Source organism: Hydra vulgaris, chromosome 12, assembly GCF_038396675.1.
Source record: "Hydra vulgaris chromosome 12, alternate assembly HydraT2T_AEP".
NCBI classification, from domain to species: Eukaryota; Metazoa; Cnidaria; class Hydrozoa; order Anthoathecata; family Hydridae; genus Hydra; species Hydra vulgaris.
The window spans coordinates 3663986-3686693 of record NC_088931.1 but is presented as its reverse complement, the minus strand read 5'-3'; the positions used below and the strand labels follow the sequence as shown (position 1 = coordinate 3686693).

The following is a 22708-nucleotide window of genomic DNA, read 5'->3' as shown; positions in this document are numbered from 1 at the left end:
GATACGCGTGGGTTTTTACCATATGTAACCCATATGGGGATTATTATTTTGTCCCATGTGAGTTTCATATGGTAAATCCCACATGGGTTTTATGTGGTAAATCCTACATGGGATATAGGTGGAAAATACTACGTTATAGATCTTAAATGCCACATATTTTAATCCAAATGGTATTAAAGTAGTCAATACTAGACAAATGAAAGTCCGAATGCTTCTATGATAATTTTTAAAATTCTTTTAATTTAAAAATTACTTAAATAGTAATTTAAAATTAATCATCGAAGCTTTCAGAGAGGCTTAACTTAATCTGGTATTTGCTACTTTATCCCATTTGGTATTCAAAACGTGTAGCATTTTTGATCTTTTTATGTGATGTTTTCCATCTATAACCTATGTGGGATTTACCTTAAACTATTATGACGAAATTTTAAAAAATTAAAAAACGTGTTGCAAAATGAATTTATTTAAAAATAAATGCTATTAATCAATACATCCAAAACGAATATTAAAAATATTATTTTTTCTTTTGCGATTTACACGCCGTTTTTTGTCAATTGAATTAATTAAATCTCTTCGGCTTGTATAATACCAAGGTTTTTAGTATCTTCTAACTTTCTTCAAACATTTTCTAAAAAAAAAATATATAAATACAAATATATATAAATATATATATATATATATATATATATATATATATATATATATATATATATATATATATATATATATATATATATATATATATATATATAGAAAGAGAGAGACAGAGAGAGACAGAGAGAGACAGAGAGAGAGAGAGAGAGAGAGAGAGAGAGAGAGAGAGAGAGAGAGAGAGAGAGAGAGAGAGAGAGAGAGAGAGAAAGAGAGCAATTTTAATAAGGAACCTTATTAGTCGAGCAATTTTAATTATTAGCCAGTTTGAAGTCATTAATGACTACAATATTTCACAAATAATTATTTCATAATTTATTACTTACAATGACTAACGTATTATGCGTAATTGAACACATATTATGCGTAATGAGCTTGAACCCATGAGAAGAATCCTGAAAAAAAGTGATCAATAAGGATAAGTAGTTAAACAAAAAAACAAAAACAAAAATGTAAAAACCTACTTTTTCAATGATGTAGACTTCTATAATAACAGGCCTTGACATCGCGCAAAATGCCGTAAAAACTGAAGGCCGATTAAACTTTCACTTTTACTTATACTGACATATTTTTATATTAGGTAGGGTGTAATGGCAGTCTATGTTTTTTAATAATAATCTCTAGTAAAAACGGAAATATAAAAAGAAAACCAAAAAATTGTTAAAAGATAATTATGCTTTTCGTATTTCAAATTTCATTAAGAATATTTATGTAATATTAAATAGTATCAATAACAAGCAGAACCATAACTAAGTATATATCTATATATTAGAAAGATAACTGTATTTTTAATTTTTTTTGCTAAAAATGGTAACAATAAAAATCACCAACAATAAAAAACACCAACAAAAGTTGATTCAAGCAAAAAAAAAGTTTTATCAATATATCTCAACAGGGTTAAAGTCCTTATACTTGGCAACTTGTAGTCAATACACAAACAATCATATAAACTTCGTCGCATAGCAAAATACTCATATACTCTACATATAATATCTGAAGTATATAAAACTTCACCAACATTTTTTCTCATAGCATTAAGGTGTTCGAATAGAATATTTGACAGAAGCGAACTTTCTTTATTTTTTAAAAATCTAACTGTTTCAAATAAAGCTGATTTTGTTTTTATTAACTTTAATTTGTTTACAGCTAAATATGAAATATTACAAGTTGTGCCATTATGGTTAGCTACAAATAAATAATCATTGAAAATTACTAAAATAAATAATGGAACACCAAGTTTGTACATTTTTGATTGTATGTGCAAACTTTTTTTATTAGGCTGGAAAACAATAAAATTGTTATTACCACTTAACAAAGATTGAATATCGTCAAATATAAGTTCATCCTCTTTAAGAAAATCATTTAACTCATCTGGTAAAATGCTTCGAAAACCGCTTGAAGTTACAGTTTTTCTAACTTTACTTGCTGGTGTGGCTAAACAACTAGGCGGAATATTTATAAAAACAGATGGTGGGTTTAAAGGTCGTTGCTTCCCATATTTGCTTTCAAAAGGTGCTTCATTTGGCCAATGCAGTTGACATAATGCTATATAGTCTGTAACAATAAAACCAGTTTTTGGGATAGCTTCACTACATCTTTTTCTCTCCTCTAGATTCTTCGGGAATTTATAAATTGATGTTTTGTCGTAGTTGAGTATTGATATTTTTGTTGTAGTTGTAATTGATATTGTAGTTGTAGTTGAATAAATTGATATTTTTGTTGTAGTTGAGATAGTTCGAATTGCAAAAAGATACACAGTATTTTAAAGGCATTTTTAAGGCATTTTAATTATTAAAAAAACTTATCGTTAGTTTGACAATATTATTACCTTACAATGTTAACGCCTTGAACCTTACAACGTTATCGTCTTGATGTTGGGCTATCTAATTTATAAGCCAATCACATTTTAAAGATTTATTAAAAAAGCGTGAACACAAACTTTCGTCTAATGTTAAAAGATGAAAATGTAAACAAAGTATTAGGAATTGGCCTTCAGTTTAACAACTTTGTTGCGCGATGTCAAGGCCTTTTTATTATAGAAGGCCGCGGTCACATATAATATAATATTCTGAAACTAATAAACAAACATCTAAATTTCTATAAGTAAAATTATTCTTTGATCATTGACTTCATATCCTATCTTATTTTCATATCATAATCTATTATGGAATTATTTATATAACATATCACAACAATATTATTAAATTTGTGATGTTCAAATATCATATGAACATTCTTTAACATGTTCATATGATATTTGAGTATATTATCTGCAAACAATTGACTGATGCAAGTTCTAATGTTGTCAAAAACCAAGCATGCATGCATGGGACACTGCAGTGTCTCACAAAGAAATGCAGGTTTGAAAGTTAAATTTTTTTTTATTAAAAAAAAAAATTAAAATAGGGGGGAGATAGGGAGGTTTCTGTAACTTTTTTTAGGCTCCAAAACTTTTAACTTTATATATAATAAGGTTCATAAAACTTAAGGGACTTACAAAGTACATTGAGGAACAAAAACATGATATTTACAGAAACTTTTAAATTTTTAATCTGGAGTACCACAGTGTAATTGGGAATAAAGTCTCTGGGTCCAGTATTCAAAGTAATACGATCTAAATTAATATATAAATTAAATAAAATGCTTTAAAATGCATGCAGTTATACATATAACTCATGATAGTTAACTATATGTATAACTAGTTATACATAAAATTTATTATATAAACTTATTTTTTAAGGTTATGCTTGAACAAATTAGAACCAATTAATTCAAATTTCAAGATTTAGTTCAAGTTCAAGTTATTTGTTCATTGTTTTTTCACTATTTTATATTTATTTGTTCAAATTTGTTAACTAGTACTAATTCTTACTACAGTAAGAATATTTATCATTGTTGAACGTGATTTTATTAGTAACCTAATTTTACTATCAACATATTTTGACAACACTCTTTACATTTTAAATGATGACAGCTTTACTTTTCTATTGATGTTAAATTTATTACGTTTCAATAACTCAGATTGAATTTTAACTGAATTATTGTAAGCTTTGTAAGGGTTTGTTGTATCTCAAATGGTGTTGTAAATAAAGTAAAAATAATATATATATATATATTATATATATATATATATATATATATATATATATATATATATATATAAATATATATATATATATATATATATAAATATATATATATATATATATATATATATAAATATATATATATATATATATATATATATATATATATATATATATATATAGTATTTAGGCTATGGGATCATCCATAAATGATGCCAGTAGATAGAGGGGCAGTGTGAGTTTAACAATAATTGACAATGGGGAGGGGATGTTGAGACCAAAATAATGTCAATTAAAAAATTGAATTAAAAAAAAAAAGTAAAATATTTTATTTTAAAAAAAAGTAAAACAATTTATGCTAGCTATGAGCATGTTTTAGAGGTATTTACACCAACAATGTGGTCTAAAAACTTCTTGCTTTTGTTGCTTAAAACTGTAGAGGATCATAGGAAAAACAATTTAAATTCAGAAATTAGCTTGCTTATCTGAAAGAATAATTTATGTTTTTTTTTTTTTTACTTTTAGTACTGTTGAGAATAAATGTATAATTGAACCCGAAAAAAATTGATGGTATATGCATTTTTTATATTATATTAACAATTCAGATATACCATCATAATACGATAACAAAAACTGGCATCATTTTTAATGGGAGATGGCAAAAAATTGACTGAGTTTGATAAAGGGTGAAGTTGTTCAATAAACCGGGTCATCATCTGACATCATTATGCATAGATGATCCTACGATTTAGGTAAAATAAGTAATCAATTTGCCATATTTCTCTTTAGAAAGTGTAAGAAAAAAGCATTGTTATGCTGAGAACCTACCTATTGAGCAAGCTTTGACCACCTATTTTATAAATTTGAGAGACAGAAGTGGAAGTGCGAATTGCAAAAAAACTAATAACAATGCTCTAAATTGATTTTAACTTTGTAGACTAACATTAATATAGTATTTAGTAATAATAAATGAAGTTTACATGATTTTTATAATTTGTATTTATTTCCACTAATTATTAGTTGTCAGTCTCCATTTTATAAAATGAATTAAAAAACTATTTATTTATAGTACAATAATAATACATAAATACTAGTTTCCTAATGCTATTATCATCACAATGTTAATGATATTCGTTTTAAAGTGAAATTTTGTATCAATCTTATTGTTTTAATGTTATATTTATATATATATATATATATATATATATATATATATATATATATATATATATATATATATATATATATATATATATATATATATATATTGATATTTGAGGCTGTTTTGTATTATAATAATAAAACAAAACTCATAGTCGTAAAAGAGTGCTCAATATTAAAAAGATACTTCAAATAGAGCGATATACATATATATTAACGAAGAAAAAACAACTTTTTCTATGGTACTTTAAGTTTCATGCCTATACGGCAATCATCAGCCATTGAATACAAATTCAAAAACAAAAAAAAACCGCTAAAATTACAAAATACTGTGTAGTGGGATCTTAACGTCGCTAAGAAAAAACAAAATATCAGCTAATCACCGGTGTCAAAAAAAGATAAGAGGAATTTATTCTTGTGTCTGCATTTTGAAATCAACTCATTTCGTTTATTTAACAAGTTATCACCTTTATATGTTAAAATAAGGAATTTTTCGTATAAACAAAGATTGCAAATTTTTGACGAAGTGTTATAAGGATTGCAACGTTTTACAATTTTCCACTTAATTAAGGGTGTAAACATTTTGACTTTTATGTCCCAAATTTCTTTAGACAATTCGGTATCATTTTTATATTTATTAATGTTAAAAGATTTTAGATGGTTAGCATACCGAAATTTAAATGGAGTTTCACATAAGCCAAAATATACTTTTTCTTTGTAGTCAGGTTCATTTGACGACACGGTCGCTTGATAAACGATGTTCTTCGACAAGCACTGATTGTTCATGGGACAGATGGATTTATTGACACAGTTGCATGTTTTTCCCTCATCTTTACCTTGGCTATATAATATCCTGTGATTGTGCGAATTAATGATGGACTTAATGTTTGGCATACATGAGTAGCTTATTTTAATGGTATTTCGATTAAATATCTTACGAAGTTTGTGGCCAACCGGAAAGTGCAGGTCTACCATGTTCAAAAAACGACTTCCTATTTTTGTTGCAACATTGGTACTGAAAGGTGGGTTGTACCAAATTATGTTTCGCTTGTGATTTTTGAATGGGATCTGTTTTTTATTTGAATGGTAGGTGAGTTTGCAGATAAAACCTGATTTAAATAATGCATCTTGATAAGGAGGGGTGGATTGTTTAAAAATATTTTCGTTAGAAGAATTGGTTGACAATCTTAGTTCTATAGTTTGAGGAAGGCTTTTTAGTATACTAGGAGGGTGGTTAGAGGCAGCATTTATATAACTGATGGAATTACCAGGCTTGCAGTAAGGTTGGAAAGAACTGTCATTAAGATTTAACGTTAAGTCCAGATAATTAACATTTTTAAAATTACAGCTGATGGATATATGAAGATCATTATTATTAAAAATTTTCACGAAGTGCTTTTTAATTTTTGATGATTGCCGTATAGGCATGAAACTTAAAGTACCATAGAAAAAGTTGTTTTTTCTTCGTTAATATATATGTATATATATATATATATATATATATATATATATATATATATATATATATATATATATATATATATATATATATATATATATATATATATATATATATATATATATATATATATTATTTTTACTTTATTTACAACAACATTTGATATACAACAAACCCCTACAAAGCTTACAATAATTCAGTTAAAATTCAATCTGAGTTATTGAAACGTAATAAATTTAACATCAATAGAAAAGTAAAGCTGTCATCATTTAAAGTATAAAGGGTGTTGTCAAAATATGTTGATAGTAAAATTAAGTTACTAATAAAATCACGTTCAACAATGATAAACATTCTTACTGTAGTAAAATATAGTACTAACTGATAAATTTGAACAAATAAATATAAAATTAACAAAAACAATGAATAAATAAGAACATTAACTTGAACTTTAACTAAATCTTGAATTTTAATTAATTGGTACTAATTTGTTCAAGCATAACCTTAAAAAATAAGTTTTTATAACAAATTATATGTATAACTTGTTATACATATAGTTAACTATCAGGAGTTATATGTATAACTAACTATATGCATTTTAAAGCATATTATTTTATTTAAACATTACTTAGATCATATCAATTTGAAAACTGAACCCAGAGGCTTTATTCTCAATAACACTGTGGTACTCCAGTATTATTGAGAATAAAGCCTCTGGGTTCAGTTTTCTGTGGTTCTGTGGTACTGTGGGACACTGCATGCAAGATTGGTTTTTGACATCATTTCAACTTGCATCAGTTAATTGTTTGCAAATAATTTACTCAAGATCTATATTCAAATAACTATTATATTATCCTAATAATACGTCTATTTGCACAAATCTTAATCTTATTTCTATAAAGAAAGATAAAAATTATTCGTGGTACTTACATACTTGCTTGCCATTCTCTTTATTAATATAAAATATTTTCACACAATATAAACGTAACGCAATGCAATGTTGATTTAAATTTTTTTTTTTAGTTTCCAGCTTTTAAATTAATTCCCATGCAAATCCCACAGGAAACCCACGTGAAATTTCCCATGTGTGTAAATACCATATGGTTCCCACATGTAACCCATGTGGGATTACCCACATGGGTTTAAGGTGACAAATTTCCATACGGATACCACATGGGAAAATCCGTCCCACATAAATCCCATCAATCCCACACGGAACCCACGCGGAACCCATGTGGGACGCGGTTTTATTTTTCACTGGGATTGTTCTTTACGGACCGTTTCTTCCGAATTTGATTTGCAATACTTTTTAGTTGGTTTTCGGTGTACCCATTTTCAATAAAAACTTGAATAAGAAAGTTTATCTCGTTTTTTAAATGTGTAAAACTGCATATGGAGTGTGCCCTGTGAACATAATCTTTGAATATTGCGCATAAAATTTTGGAATCGTGATTCGAGTGCGGTTTTATTTGAATATTTGTAATGGCTTCTTTTCTGTAGACTTTAAACTTATACTTACCTTTGCTGTTATTTATTATTGTTATATCTAGGAAATTCAGAGTTTTGTTATGGCTTTCTGTCTCAATTGTGTATTGTATTGCAGGGTGTTGTTTATTTAAGATTATTTTAAATTTCTCTGCTTCTTGGATGTTTGAAAATCTAGCATGGCTATCATCGACGTATCTTAGATAGGATTTTAAGTCGAGAGTAGGATTTAATGTAATTGCAATTTTGAAAGCATTTTCTTCGTGATGTTGTAGAAAAAATTCTGCCAATACAACCATGAATGAAAGACTAATAGGACCGGAATTCTCCAATTCATGGATCTCGTTGTTCCACAAAAAAAAGCAGCGATGTAAACAAAGCTCTATAAGTGTTTTTGTTTCTGATATAGTAAGCTTGGTAGAAAATTTGCAGGATTCATCTTTATTTAATTGATCTATAAGAATTAAAGTGGCTTCTTTAAGTGGAATTGATGGATACAGGTTTATTACATCGAATGAAACTTGAACTTCGTTTTCGTCAACATTCCATGAGTTTGCTTTGCTAATAAAATTAAAAGAATTTTTCAAAGGTGTTTTATTTCTATTTAAGATAGGTTGTATTGCTTTAACTAAGTAGTTAGATATTCCATAATTAGGTGCGCCGATAGTTGATATAACTATTCTCATAGGGTAAGCTTTTTCAGGCTTGTGAGCCTTAATTAAACCATACATACGAGGTGGGATTGGATCATTTGGATATATGCAGTCTTATGCTGTTTTCGAAAATCTTTGTTTTTAATTAAGTTGTGAGAGATTTTAATTTTTATTGCATAACTAGAAGAAGGATCTTCACTTTAAACCTTTGTTTGACCAATTTGATTGCGAATTCTTCCTAAAGCTTTTTCATGTTCAATTCTCACAAACCCATTACCCTTATCAAACGGATATATATCGACAAGTTTGTTTTCCTTAATTTCCTTTAGAGCTTTTTTTTGCTCTCTTGTTAAGTTTTGGCTAATTTTTTTACCCATTTTAAGTTCTTTTAAAACATTTTTTCTCAAATCCTGCGCATTTTCAATTTTGTTGTTATATTCCAGCTTTAAATCAAACGACTCTGTTGTTGCGATAATATCCATATAAGGGATATGTTTTAAAGAAATTACAAATTTTGGACCAAGATTAAGAAGATTGTTTTGGTTATTAGGAATTTCGGTACTGCATAGGTTTAAAACAGCATTCTTAGTATGCGTAGTTAATTTACCGTTTTTTAATTTTTTGTAAAATAACCAATCTGGAACATATTTAGTTGAATGTAATTGCTCAAAAAAATATGTAGGAGAAACAAAGTTACAAATTAGAACAAGAACTCAACAACACCAAAAGAGTTTAAATGATGGCAAACATTATCAATCAGCAATTGCCACTCATAGCAAGTTTTGCTCTGAAAAAATAAATTGAGAGAAAACTAAAACTCTTAAAGTTGAAATAAAAAAATTCGACCGTAAAGTACGTGAAGCACTCGAAATACAGAGGCACCAATGTTTTCAATCGAGTGGCGCAATAAATTTCGATAATGGGCAATTTGTCACAACTAAATTTTGGACTCCGTTTTTTTATATTCTTAGGTAAAGAAAAAAGAAGCCATTCAACTGCTGACGCCAGTTAAAGAACTTATTAAACTGTTATTTTAACGTTCAAAAAGTTTTGTAATATTTTACGAGCTGATGATGCTGGTGTCCATAATCCAGTGAAAATTTCTCAAAATAAGTTATTATTTGTATTAAGAGAATTCGTATGGTTTGATGTTTTCTTATTGATATATATATATATATATATATATATATATATATATATATATATATATATATATATATATATATATATATATATATATATATATATATATATGTGTGTGTGTGTAAATTATGTTAGTGTAATGTACAAACAGAGTGCTCAATGTTCTTAAAGAACAGAGCAATAATAAATTAGTGAAAAACACTTATCTAACTTTTTTCTTCAACTTTAAGTTTCACCATTGCTGGATCATCAGGAACTCTTCCTGATATTTATATATTTATATACATATGCATATATATATATATATATATATATATATATATATATATATATATATATATATATATATATATATATATATATATGTAACATTTTGAAGATTTAAATTCATCTATTTATATTTTTTGTACAAATTGAAACAGTCAAACAAAAACAACAAGAAAGATATATATAAAGATAGTGAAAATTTTATAAAATATTTTGGAATTATTTCATTTTGAAGTTTAAACATAAAAAACAAGTTATGATCGATATTTAGTTCGTATACGTTTAGAGAGTTTATTTCCTTGAGCACTCAAGGAAATAAATGCTCTAAACGTATACCTATCAAGATGAATGATTGTTTGCAAAGACAATGCTACGATGGTTAATATGACTATGTATGAATGAATAGTATAAATTTTTTAAACATATTTTATTCAAATAATGTTTCGTCTTGTTCATAATCCCCAGAGCCTTTGAAACTTTATTCTTGAATAACTTTAATTAGCTTTTCCATTTTAATGTTCATCGAAAAATATTTTTAGTATTTTTATTTAAAAACTCTATATTTTAATATAGTCAACTGTTAGTTCTGGCAGTTTAAGTGGAAGGTTCTCAGATTTAGTTGGTTTAGCAACAAAATATATTTCGTTTTGTAAGTCTTCAATGAAAGTTTATTTACTATAAACCACTCATTAAGATATATTAGTTCTGCTTTTACTTAATAAATAATATTTTTTAAATTTGAATCTGAAATGAAGACATTAGTGTCATCAGCAAAAATAATACAATTAAGTATTTTTTTTTTAAAAAAAACATAATTTATACAAGTTAATAACAGCAAATTCCAAGTATTGATCTTTGCGGAACACCGCAACTTTTTGATTCATATTGTGTACATGTTCAATTCAGGGGATAATTTCGTTGCTTCAAAGATTGTGGAGGTGATCCTTTTAATATTATTTCATCTTAATACTTTTGACTCAAAACAACTGACCACAATATGGAATCAGCATTAATTATTACCAAGTCAGGTTGAGCATCACACTCTCCACTGTTGGATAAAGTTCTTCCTTCTGGCTTTGATGAGTCCCTTTGAAATTCTTTTAGCTCAGTTTTAGGTGAATTGTTTAAAGCCCCCACTGATCCACAGTCCTTCGAATCACACATATTGAGTGCAGCAGGTGATCTGGAAAATGGAGAACTTATTGATTCTTCTTAGCCCTCATGGACAGACTAGGAATAATGGTCATTACTCTAGGGAACCTTAAAGAAAAAATTTAGTAATAACAGCAAAGATTATTATCCCAAAGGTTATTAGAAGAAAAAAATGTGGTTAATGTTCCAGATTAGCGACGTAAAATCATTTTATTTTTTGCTTGTTGCCTACTTGTCACTCCGTTGTACACAAAATACTAGCTTGTTTTTTTTGTTGTTTTTTTTTCCTTAAGGGGTCGTCCATAAAGTACGAACGCTCATAGGGGGAGGGGGAGGTCTTCAAAAAGCGTACGAAAGCGTATGGGGAAGGGGTAGGGGAGGTTTCAATTTAAAAGTACGTACATCGATTTTCTAATTTATCACAATTAAGCGGCTAATCAATAGAAAAGTTAAAATTCTTACTAAAGATCCTAGTTTGCAAACATAAAAAGATGTATGGTATAGGGAGTAGAGGGTATAGTTTCCCTCTATGCACACACATACACGAGCGCCCGCAGGATTTTTTGTTGTTCCAGATAGGACTTTTTCACACATTGTGCAAACTCCAAACTTAAGTATGTTTATCCCTATGCCAAATGAGAAGGCCTTGCAAAAAATTGGGATGGCGGAGGCCTGGGAACAAAATAGCCCTAAATCGTTTTCTTCTCCCCCTGCCCAAACGCATGACCATGCAAATTTTTCGACCACTCAAATTGAAGAAAGTGTAAATTTGGCCTCCTCATTTGGCATAGGCATAAACATACTTAAATTTGGAGTTTGCACAATGTGTGAAAGTGTCCTATCTGGAACATCAAAAAATCCTGGGGGCGCCCATGCACACATGCCACCTCCTTATATACAGGGACTGAGTAAGGCGTATTTCAGACAAACTATTTTTGAGTCAACAAAAAACAGGTTTTAGCAGTGCCTCGGCTAATGGATCCAAGGCCCCTAAAGAAAACATGTCATTAGGGTCTCCAAATTTTCCAAATTTTACCACTAGGTTTTGCTAAATAAAAAAGCTATTTAAATTAGCACAAAAGAGCACAAAATTTGCTGCTTCTACACCCCTCCCCCAATTTATGGGTAGCCTACCCTCGGCACTAGGTTTTAGGGTTTGTTTTCAAAATTACTCGCGTAAGACTCGTTTTTTCAATATTATCTCGCGTAAGGATCGTTTTTTACAAACTTACTAAAGAGGGCTGTCTGATAAAATCGTCTGCCTTAAGTATAGTTTGGTGTCATGAAAACAAAAAAAAAGTACATGACATTGCCCGGGAATCGAACTCCTGTCTCCGCCGTAGAGGTTTTTATCATAAACCTCTCAACTAATCACACGCAGCATCATCAACGAATTTAACTTTATTAAATTAAGATTTGTATATTTATTTAAAGACGTTTTTTTAATAAGGATCCTGTGCCGCAAACAAAGGACTTTTGGGTCGTTTAAATTATCTAAGGTACCTTCTTCACCTTTTTTTTTTCAATAAACTTTTTTATTGAAAAATAAAAAAGTTAGGGGGGGTATTTGAAAAACGTACGTACTTTTTAAGGGGGTGGGGACTTAAAAGTACGCATGGCAACAGGAGGAGAGGGTGTCAAATTTCAAAATTTTTGGCGTACGTTTTTTATGGACGACCCCTAACTTGGTAACTGCAAAAATAAAAAATTTAAAACAAAAAACTATAATTTTTTTTTTTGGTGCCCCAAGAAGTCATTACGATCTTATCATAGAGCACCTCACTCCTAACCAATCTTGCAAAACTTGCCCACCGATCTCATGCTTCCGAGGTGCGCTACATGTATCTAATAAAATTTTATATACAAAATTTTCAAAATTTTAAATTGCCAATCAACTTATTTAACCTTTAATTACTAACTATAAAACAAAATATAATTCATTATTTCTACCAATCAACATCATTACTTAATCAACATCAACACTTAATAATCAACATCAACACTTTTTTTTTTGACCGTAAACCAAAAGCCTCACTTTATAAAATTTTATACAGATTGAAGGAGTCTTCACTGGTAGCACTGACGAAGTTGGCAGTGCTATCAGTTTAGACTCCTTCAAAGCAAAGTTCGTTCAGGTAACATTATAATTACCACACCGCATCATCTTCCGTGCAATCGAGCACGAGCTAGCACGGCTAACTGTTTACGGGCTTACGGATTACGCCCGGTTCCATCTAATTAAACTACATCTACATCCTAATTTTTTCATAAAAAATAGTTTAATTATAATCATAGAATTTAAAATAAAAGTTTTTTTTAAGCGCATTTTTATTACGAATACCGAATACCGATTGTAAAAAAAACCACAACCAATTGGTTGTTCAGCACCCCTTCAAGCTTGGCACCTGGGATAATCCCCCCCCCTTTTTTTTTTTAAGGCTCTGCGCATCACACTCAAAAAATAACTAAAAATATAGTAGATTGAATTATTTTAAAAATATATCAATAAAAAAAAATGATTTTAATGACAGCAAATTTCAAATAACAAAACAAAAATAGGAAAACTGAAATGATGAAAACAAATATCAATATCCGACACAAGAACACTAATTGCAACAACAACAAAAAAAACATCAGCAGTAGTTGTTTTTTTTCAGCAGTAACTGTTTTTTTCTTGAAATAATAATACACTGATTAAAGGTTAAATTTGATTCACTAAATGAAGAAAATTCTGCATTTCATTGCGCCGAACCTTACAAAGTAATTGCTAACGATGCATTTGTTTTGAATGTGACAAGCGCAGTCTCGCTTTAAAAAATCTCCGTTTTTCATCGTTGGAGATAATTATGAAAAACTCTTTCTGATTATCTTTAGTGAAATTCCTGAACATGGTACCCACTTACGCAAACTTTGGGTAATATATATATATATATATATATATATATATATATATATATATATATATATATATATATATATATATATATATATATATATATATATATTATATATATATATATATATATATATATATATATATATATATATATATATATATATTATTTTATAAAACTTTATTAAATTTGTTATTATATAAACTATGTATACATAATGATTTTTATATACAATGTAAGTTTGTGTATGATGAATTAAAAAGTTAGCACCCCTGTGGACCGCATCTTATTTGTGGATACATCGGTACTTGTTGCTCTCTATTATTGCAGCACTGTGTAGGACACATTGGCCCACAATTCTGAGAACATAGTGGCGGGCATGAAGATGGATTCATTTGAGGTAAACTGAAGTATTGTGGCGGCATTTGAAATTGGGCTGGTTGACCGCACGTTGCACCTTGACAAGGTGATGCTGGCATCGGTGGTGGAATTGAACATTGTGGCCCAATACAAGGATTTTGCATTACCAAAGAACATGTTGGTCCCTGACAGGGTTGCTGCATTGGTACTGCGTTACCACAAAATTGACCTTGACAAGGTTGCTGTTGAATTACTGGTGGTTGACATAACTGACCCTGACATTGCTGAGGCATACTCATTTGCGGCGCGCAATTTTGACCCTGGCAAGGTTGCTGCATTGGTAATGCAGGAATACAAGATTGACCTTGGCAGGGCTGATCAGCACTGATTGAGCAGCTTGGACCCTGACATGGAGTTTGTATTGAAGTTAAACACGACTGACCCGAACAAGGTTGTTGGAGAAGTTGAGTATCACATGTTGAACCCTGACATAATTGAGGGTTTCTTAACTCATCTTGTTGTTGCTGAATTAAACTATCTACCGGTGATTGAGTTGGAGCATCAAGATGTTGTACTACATTAATATGGCAACATCCAGAGTCACAGTAAGAATAACATTGCAGTCTGCAATCAGGAGTGCAAACCCGACCTTTAGGTTCCGCAGAATCTAAACCATATTTTTATAAATTGTGAGTTTTTTTCACAAGTAATTAAAAAGATATTTTTACTAAACTACATATAAAAATATCATGTAGATAAAAATACTTATCTGTCTACTTATAAAGATACCAAATAGTTAGATAAAACTACTTATCTGTTTAAATAACACACATAATTAAAACAACTGTTATGACTAAAATAAAGAATTATTTTTGTGATAATTTGAATTATTTTAAAGATGATTTTTTGACTGAAGCAATGAGCATTAAAAGTTAGTTAAGATCTTGGCTCAATTTTATTGTTTCAACTCTACTTACAGTTACAAAAAATCCTAAGGGGATCATCTTTTTTTAAATTGTTATTAGCATTAGTTTCTAATGTAACCCGAATCTAACCCTAACCCGAATCTCTAAAAAAAAAATTTCTTTAATATTATTGTAATGTTATGTTGATGCTGCAGTTCCATAAAAGAACTGTCGTTTGGATACAGGTAGCAGCATAATGTTGAAAGAGGCTTCAAAACTACTTATTTAAAAACTTACTCTAATTTTTACTAATAAATTATTAATTTATCTGAAAATAAAACTTACAGGCTCTAACAAATTGTGGAGAAACCGGAATGGTGCCAATTTTCCCATTAAGAACTTGTCTTGTGAGCGGCACTAAATGTCGTCCATTTGAGTAAAATCGTAAATAAAAGTCAACGATAACTCCTGCGACTGGATTTATTCTAAAAACGTTTACCTATAAACTTAACGTTTGTAATAAAACGGTTTATCAATTTTATAACATATAGCATACTTATTTATAAAGTACGTTTATTTATAGTAAAAACCTCACATGTCTCTTTTATCATCATTCATATCGCGTGTTAGAGGAGTGACACCTAATGCTTTGGAGTTTCTAAAGCAAAACATATATTTTTTATATTTTCTAATTTTGATTATATTTCAAAAGAGTGTAATTATTATAGAGTTATAAATAAACTATTATAATATATATAATTTATACAACTTATTTAAGTGTAGTTTTTATTTTTAAATAAGTTTTAGAAAGTTTTTTTAATCTTTTTTTAACTTTTTTTTCTTAATAAAAATTTTGGTTTTGTATCTTTCTAATAATGAGTATTTTTGAGAGTTATTCGAGAATTTAGGATTGTTTTATAAAAGTTTACAAAAAAAAAAAGTTTTTTCTTGGTTCAAGCTTGGTTCAGCAGGGTCCAAGCTGTTCAATCAGTGCTGATCAGCTTTGCCAAGGTCAATCTTGTATTCCTGCATTACCAATGCAGCAACCTTGCCAGGGTCCAAGTTTTTTCATGGGATTTTTATAAAAGTTTATAAAAATACCAAGAAAAAACCAGTGATATTAACAGCTGTCTAGCCATTTTATTCTAGAATAAATTATGTAGCTATAATAAATAAAATAAGCCAATCATACACAATGTCTTTAAAAAATGTATTGTATATTTTATATAAATTAAAAAACTTTGTTTTCAAAACATTGGCAGGAAGAAATTCCCGCTTTTCGAAATAATCATACGAAAAAAAATCATTCGAGAAAAAATCCCCCAAGAAAATATCCCCCTGAAAAAATTCCCCGGTGAAAACCCCTTTTTTTTATTATAACCCATTTTTTGTATACATCGACTGACAAGTAGATAGAGCATGCAAGGAGCGCCGCTACATTGACTGAGGGCTTTGGTTTGGGCAGGCAGTCTAAAAAATAAATTACATTTTTAAAAATATTTTTTTTTTGAGGAGATTTTTTCTCGAGGAAATTTTGGATTTTAGGATTTTTCTAATTATAATTTTTTGAATACTTCTTTACAGAATTAGGTTAGTAGTTCCTAATTAAAAAAAGATTATTTAATATTTTTCAAATTTCTTTTTTTAAACGGTAGAATTTTAATTCTAATAAAAATCAAACTTTTGTATTTTACCAATATATTTTCAACTTATAAAAGCAAATAAAAGTTTTTTCTAAATAATTTTTTTTTGTTTAATTAAGTCAGCAAAGATTTATGGGAAACCACCGTTATAAACTCTTTTACCGAAATTACCCAACTTGTGCAAAATAAGATAATAATTAAGTCCGACAATTGAATAAACTAATATGTGAACCGATGGAATCCGTGATGAGTTAGACATTTGAGTGCAACGTATTATATCTCAGGGTCGTATTAATCCTGTAAATTACTTCTTGAAACTTGTCAAATTTCAACAAAAATTTTTTTATTTAAAATTTGTTCATGAATAGGGACATTTTTATAACGCAAAACATACTTTAAAGTTTTGCTAAATAATGCTAAACACTCTTTAAAATTCTGTTTGTTTTTATATTATGCTATATATTATATGGTAAACATATTGTAAACGACATTTATTTTTATAAAACATGATGAGCAATGTTCAAAGAATGTTCATTAACCGTTATCAGTAATGTTTTACTTCTGATCAATGCTCAATTGAGTTATATTTTTTAAGCTTTGTACAGGTTGGCTAAAAACCATGTTTTTATAACGCCTTTTTTGATTATAATTTGTTTTATGAAATTTAAATGATGATGTTAGGTTTAACACAAAAAACATCATATAAAATAAATAAATCCAATAATAAAAACACCAAATATGGTCATCATTTCAAGCTATAAAGGCTATAATAAAAATGGATAAAAAGAAAGCACCGTCTAAAGTAGACTGCTTACCAAAATGTGGAAGAAATTAAGTTTTTAAAGTATAAATTTCAGTATCTTAGAATAGACAAAAATTTATTTAACTTATTCAAATTTATATAACTTATTAAAAAACTGTTCGAAAAAAAATTATCATTTGTTTGAACATTCAAAAACTTTGGAGTTTACTATACACTATATTTCAGTAGTTCTATAAAAGTTCTATAAATCCTCCCCAGCTTGTACAGTAAATAATGTTTACTTTTTATTTAATATTCAATTTTTGATTTTTAAGAGTTTAAAGTATCTTAAATACATAATCGTACTTACGTAAATTTAATCACTACGATTTGCTTAAATTCAGGGTAGTTGGAGTAAACTGCGGCAATCTACATATAAATTTATTGTATATTTTAGGCAACGAATCATATCAACGCATATCAACATCAACACATCAACATCAACACATATGAATATCAACACATATTAACATCAACACATATCAACATCAACACATATTAACATCAACACGTATCAACGTTAACACATTTCAACATCAACACATATCAGCATACCACAGTTCAAACAATACCATAATCATTATCATACCATTTGCATAACGTGTTTTTTCAAACTCTGATAAACCGGGCTTGTAACAAAATTGAAATCTTCAACATACTTTTCTGCCAGAAGGCGAATTGCAACGTGAAACGTTGTTGCTTTAAAAATTAAAATTGGAATTAAAAGTTAGAAGTTAAAATGGAAATTAATATTTTTTTGTGATTGAAAATGCAATGAAAATAATCCAAGTAACATTAAAATTTTACCACTCATTGTGTACGTATCATTTCTTGAGTTTTCAACAGTTTGTGGTGTTGGTGGCGTAGTTTTTTGAGTAGTTATCTTTGGCATCGCTGTTGTTTGAGTTGTAGTGACAATCTTTGTAGTGACCATTTTTGTAGTGACCAACTTTGTCGTGGGTCTTTTTGTAGTAGCTGGTTTTGTAGTGGCAGGTTTTGTGGTGATGACTGGAGCCTTTGTAGTTACCCCTAATAGTTATTAAAGCAATAGTAAAAAATAGAATTTTATTCGTTGTTTAAAACCTGCTTCTGTATGTATTTGCGTAATTCTGCTCATTAATCAAGGTATTTATCATAAGTTAGCTATTTAAATGTTTTACTTAAGATAAGTTAATGATACATGTGGGCCAATAATAAAAAGCATATACATATATATATATATATATATATATATATATATATATATATATATATATATATATATATATATTATTTTATATATACAATTTTATATAAAATGTATCTAAAAACTGCAGAAATAAATACCATTTACAAAATGACATAAAATAGTCTTTTTATTAGCCTAACATTGTTTTATGTGAACAATCAGACAATTTTTAAAGCATTTCATTTTTAATATAAAAAAATTTTAATTTTTTTTATATATTATTGTTTTTACTTGTGCATAGTTAAACTTTATTTAATGATTTGTATCATCGGCCCTGAAGATATGAAAGTAAAAAATATGAGTTTTAAAACGTAAAATCAACAATACGATAACTAGCCCATTTAAAGATATTCTTTGTTACCTTTCTTTTTAGTTGTTCTAATTGAATGTGTTGATGTCAAAGTTGATGTCGACGTTCTGGTGTTTAGTGTAGTTTGATGAATCTTGGTAGAAGAGTAACTTGATTTTGTTGGTGTTGTCTTACGAATGGTGGTTGTTTTGTGAGTAGATATTGTTGATGCATGACTTGTAGCATGTTTTGTTGATACCATCATTGAGCGAGTGGTAGTGATAGGAGTATCTTCATTATTTGATACGGTTTTAGAACGAGTGGTGGTAAATGGAGTATCTTCATTCTTTGAGTATTTTGCAGTCATAGGATGCTCTCTTGAAGAAATAGAGTTTGTAATTTTTTCGTCCTCATGTTCAAGATCAATCATTCTGCTGAACGTTGCTGGTACGGTTACTTGACTAACCGTACCAGCAACAGTTGATCCTACTTAACACAAAACACATCTTTAAATAGAGCTAATGTATTTATGGTTGGTAAGTGGTTAATGTATGTGTTTTAAAAACGTTGGTGAATTTATAACTTTTTTGAACTGCGTTAACAAGATATAAATTGTGTTTGTGATAAATGCACGAACAAATTCTCAATACCTTTCTTTAGGATAAATGCAAAAGTAGACATTAGAAAAATGGTGTATTAAAGTGTGTGAATGTTAACAAAGGTCAATAAAAGAAATGCATAAGTAAACATTAGAAAAATGTTGTATAAAAATGTGTGAATGTTAACGAAGGTCAATAAAAGAAATGAGTAAAAACCTTTTTCTTCACATATACAAATCTGGCACAGCCGCGTTCTGAACTAAAAAATTAGCTTTGAGGTGTCGACGATTTAACGTTAACATAACCCTGTATTAGTTTTTATAATCTAAGTATTATTACATTTAATATTACCAGGAACGCCTTGTATTTTAATCCTAACGTCTATTAAAAGAAGTTTATTATTTTAGAACATTTTAAAATTTGAACAAACTTCATTTTAAAAATAGATACCTTTATGAACGGTTGTTGGTAAAACTGTTGTTAATACAGGTACCGTCGTCACTTTTTTTGTTGATGGGGCGGAAGAGGTAGGTGAAGGCAAAAGCGTTGTGTCTGTGACGCCAATGGTTGATTTTTGATCTGGAGATGATTCAGAGGCATCTGAAACTAAATCTACGTTGTTGGATCCTGCTGTCTCTTCTGTGTTTGTTGTAGTGTTTGCTTTGTTGTCGTTTGATAATTTTTCTATGCTATCCCTCTTTTCTCCAGGTTTGTCATCGCCTTCTTGGGCTAAAATATTAACTTTATAAATAATAGGAAAATAGTGTCAACTTTATTTTATCGTATCTAAAATTTGTTTTATTCTTTTACCTTGGTTGTCATCATCTAATGGTTTAGTATAAACCACACTTAGACAAATCAAACCAACAAGTAACTTGATCTTCATTCTAAAAAAAAAATTATTTTATGAAAAATATTGAATTTAAAAAAAAAGAAGCGTTTTTTTTTCTAATAGTAATTTTGACGGAATAAAAACTAACTTGCATAAAATCTTGCCAAAGATATTTCACAGCCAATAAGTAAAATTTGGATAGTGTGGATGTTTAATTAAATTATTTACCGTTAGTTTCTGCTTGGCAGCGCTTGGAACGCCATTTGATGAATATCAAATGAACAAGCTGAACATTTCTTTAATTAAACGCGCTACGAGCTTCTGTAATTATGCGCATTATGCGTTTAATTTTTTGTGGCGAACTAACTTAGGTGAACAAAAACAATAAAAGCACGTGACTAAACGAGTTAGAGAAATGACAGACTGTTTCGATGTCTCTCCTATAACCTAACATAAATAATCGGCTTGATGTTTTAGTTTTATGCGCTATCTTTGTCTGCGAACTAAAATTTTAAGATGATCCGTTAAATTTTTTTTAACATTTTTTCATTTTTGTAGGAATTTAATTACTGCTATTGGATTATATTTACCTAATTTTGAAATTTTTAAAAACTGTAGAATATGACAATTTTTATCTCCAATAGATAACTTTTTATTTTTCATTCTTTCATCGAATTTAAAAATGAACTACTAATTTTCCAACATTTCAATCGGCTGAATTTTCAACCTCATTTATTTTTGATCTACTGAATTTTTAACCTTCCGTGTTTTTGGTCGACTGTTTTTTGATAGACTTTATAACTACGTCTTTTCCGGTAAGAACATCGTATACTTTTGGTTGATTTCAATCGGATTCGTGGTTGGAAAGTTGGTTTAGGAATTAAATGGTCTAAGATTCAATGCCTGCTATGGTCATGTATTCAAGGTGATCAATGATTCTATAAATAAATAATTAATGAAAATTACTTAAATTACATAAACATTCAATCTTTAAGCAAATTAAAATCAAAGGTTTTTTTTTATCAGTAAAACTATATAATAAAAACGATACATGATTTTTATAAAAAAGACCAAAACTAAAGGTAATATATTAGCTTTTCTAGTCACTTACAATCAACGTGCACACTCTTTTTATAATGCGTTTGATCAACTTTTTATATCCTTTAGGGTAGCCATAAGTCAAAAGATTTTTTAAATATACGTAAAAAACGTGATATCTAAAGATTTTTACATAAGAGGAGACCGTGGCTTTGTAATGGAATAAATCAACGAATTAAGTTAACTACAAAAATGCCAGAAATCACATTCCAGCAAACCATGACACTCGGGTCCCGCGCCGTTTTTGTCTGGGCTAGTCTGGGTTACCCAGCCTGGGTTCAGCGAGGTTTTAACGTCGGTTTCAGTGTGTATCCCGTGTAGATATCTCGAACCATCGTGAGCATGAATTTCAACGCTAACTTATATAATACATTATAGAAATACATTAAAATTTATAAATTTTATAAATATACTTATATTAATAAATTTTATTAGTATACTTAAATTAGATATAAATATACTTATATTAGCGACTTGAACATTTTAGGGTTTTAATTTATAGAATTATCTATGATATATATATAGTGTTTATTTTATAAAAACATTTAAATTTTATTTATGCTATTTCGTATAATGAAATATTTCATTATACAAAATAATTAAACTATTTTGTATAACCCATGTACTTGCTATAATAATCATTGTATGTTAATTATATTATTTTATTTATTACGTAAAAATTCGTGTTTCATTAGGTAATCTGTTGATTGTTTTATTAGATATATCTGATGAATCATGCAACAGATTACCTGATGATGATGAAAATTATGGCTTGCTGAAACAATTATAGCTGTTGCATGTCTTACCTAACCATAATTTTTTATTTGTAATATCTTTACAATGTAAAGATAATACAAATAAAAAATTATGGTAATGATAATACAAATAAAAAATTATGTCGATTACATATTTATTATTTAAGGAATAGCTGTTATCAGAAAATATTAAATACAATTAAAAATTATAATGGCAATATTTAACGTTAATTTCAAGATGTGTTTAGA

At 28.5% G+C, this 22708-nt stretch overlaps 2 protein-coding genes and 1 long non-coding RNA gene across 8 annotated transcripts; all 3 read right to left on the bottom strand.

The window, feature by feature from the left end:
• Positions 1-445: 445 nt before the first annotated feature.
• LOC136089035 (uncharacterized) lies at positions 446-7549 on the bottom strand. The gene is made up of 3 exons (XR_010642729.1): positions 7285-7549; positions 978-1046; positions 446-628 (listed from the first exon to the last, which is right to left on the bottom strand). It is a non-coding gene; the product is annotated as an uncharacterized LOC136089035 (long non-coding RNA).
• Positions 7550-7601: 52 nt separating this feature from the next.
• Positions 7602-8570, bottom strand: LOC136087887 (uncharacterized). Its single transcript, XM_065811506.1, has one exon. The coding sequence runs from the start codon at positions 8568-8570 to the stop codon at positions 7602-7604; it is 969 nt and encodes a 322-aa protein (XP_065667578.1).
• Positions 8571-14127: 5557 nt separating this feature from the next.
• On the bottom strand, positions 14128-21950 carry LOC100203148 (clumping factor A). 6 transcript variants are annotated; one of them, XM_065811260.1, is made up of 11 exons: positions 21718-21950; positions 20755-21544; positions 20585-20661; positions 20225-20503; positions 19248-19664; positions 18466-18687; positions 18248-18357; positions 17969-18027; positions 15809-15871; positions 15559-15698; positions 14128-14975 (listed from the first exon to the last, which is right to left on the bottom strand). In XM_065811260.1, the coding sequence occupies exons 3-11, from the start codon at positions 20658-20660 to the stop codon at positions 14212-14214; spliced, it is 2130 nt and encodes a 709-aa protein (XP_065667332.1). In that variant the 5' UTR covers position 20661; positions 20755-21544; positions 21718-21950; the 3' UTR covers positions 14128-14211. The 6 variants fall into 6 exon arrangements, with proteins under 6 accessions (XP_065667332.1, XP_065667335.1, XP_065667330.1 ...); XM_065811263.1 differs by lacking the exon at positions 19248-19664; XM_065811258.1 differs by lacking the exon at positions 21718-21950 and having other exon boundaries at positions 20225-20515; positions 20755-20889.
• Positions 21951-22708: the final 758 nt, after the last annotated feature.

What these genes read in the sequence shown, in the direction of transcription:
- LOC136087887 (XM_065811506.1), bottom strand. Translation starts at nt 8,570, where the DNA reads ATGTATGGTTTAATTAAGGCTCACAAGCCTGAAAAAGCTTACCCTATG.
- LOC100203148 (XM_065811258.1), bottom strand. Translation starts at nt 20,660, where the DNA reads ATGAAGATCAAGTTACTTGTTGGTTTGATTTGTCTAAGTGTGGTTTAT. An exon ending in TGATACGTACACAATGAGTG is followed by an intron (nt 18,358 to 18,465) that starts GTAAAATTTTAA and finishes TAATTTTTAAAG; the next exon opens with CAACAACGTTTCACGTTGCA. An exon ending in AAAAACACGTTATGCAAATG is followed by an intron (nt 18,028 to 18,247) that starts GTATGATAATGA and finishes ATTTATATGTAG; the next exon opens with ATTGCCGCAGTTTACTCCAA.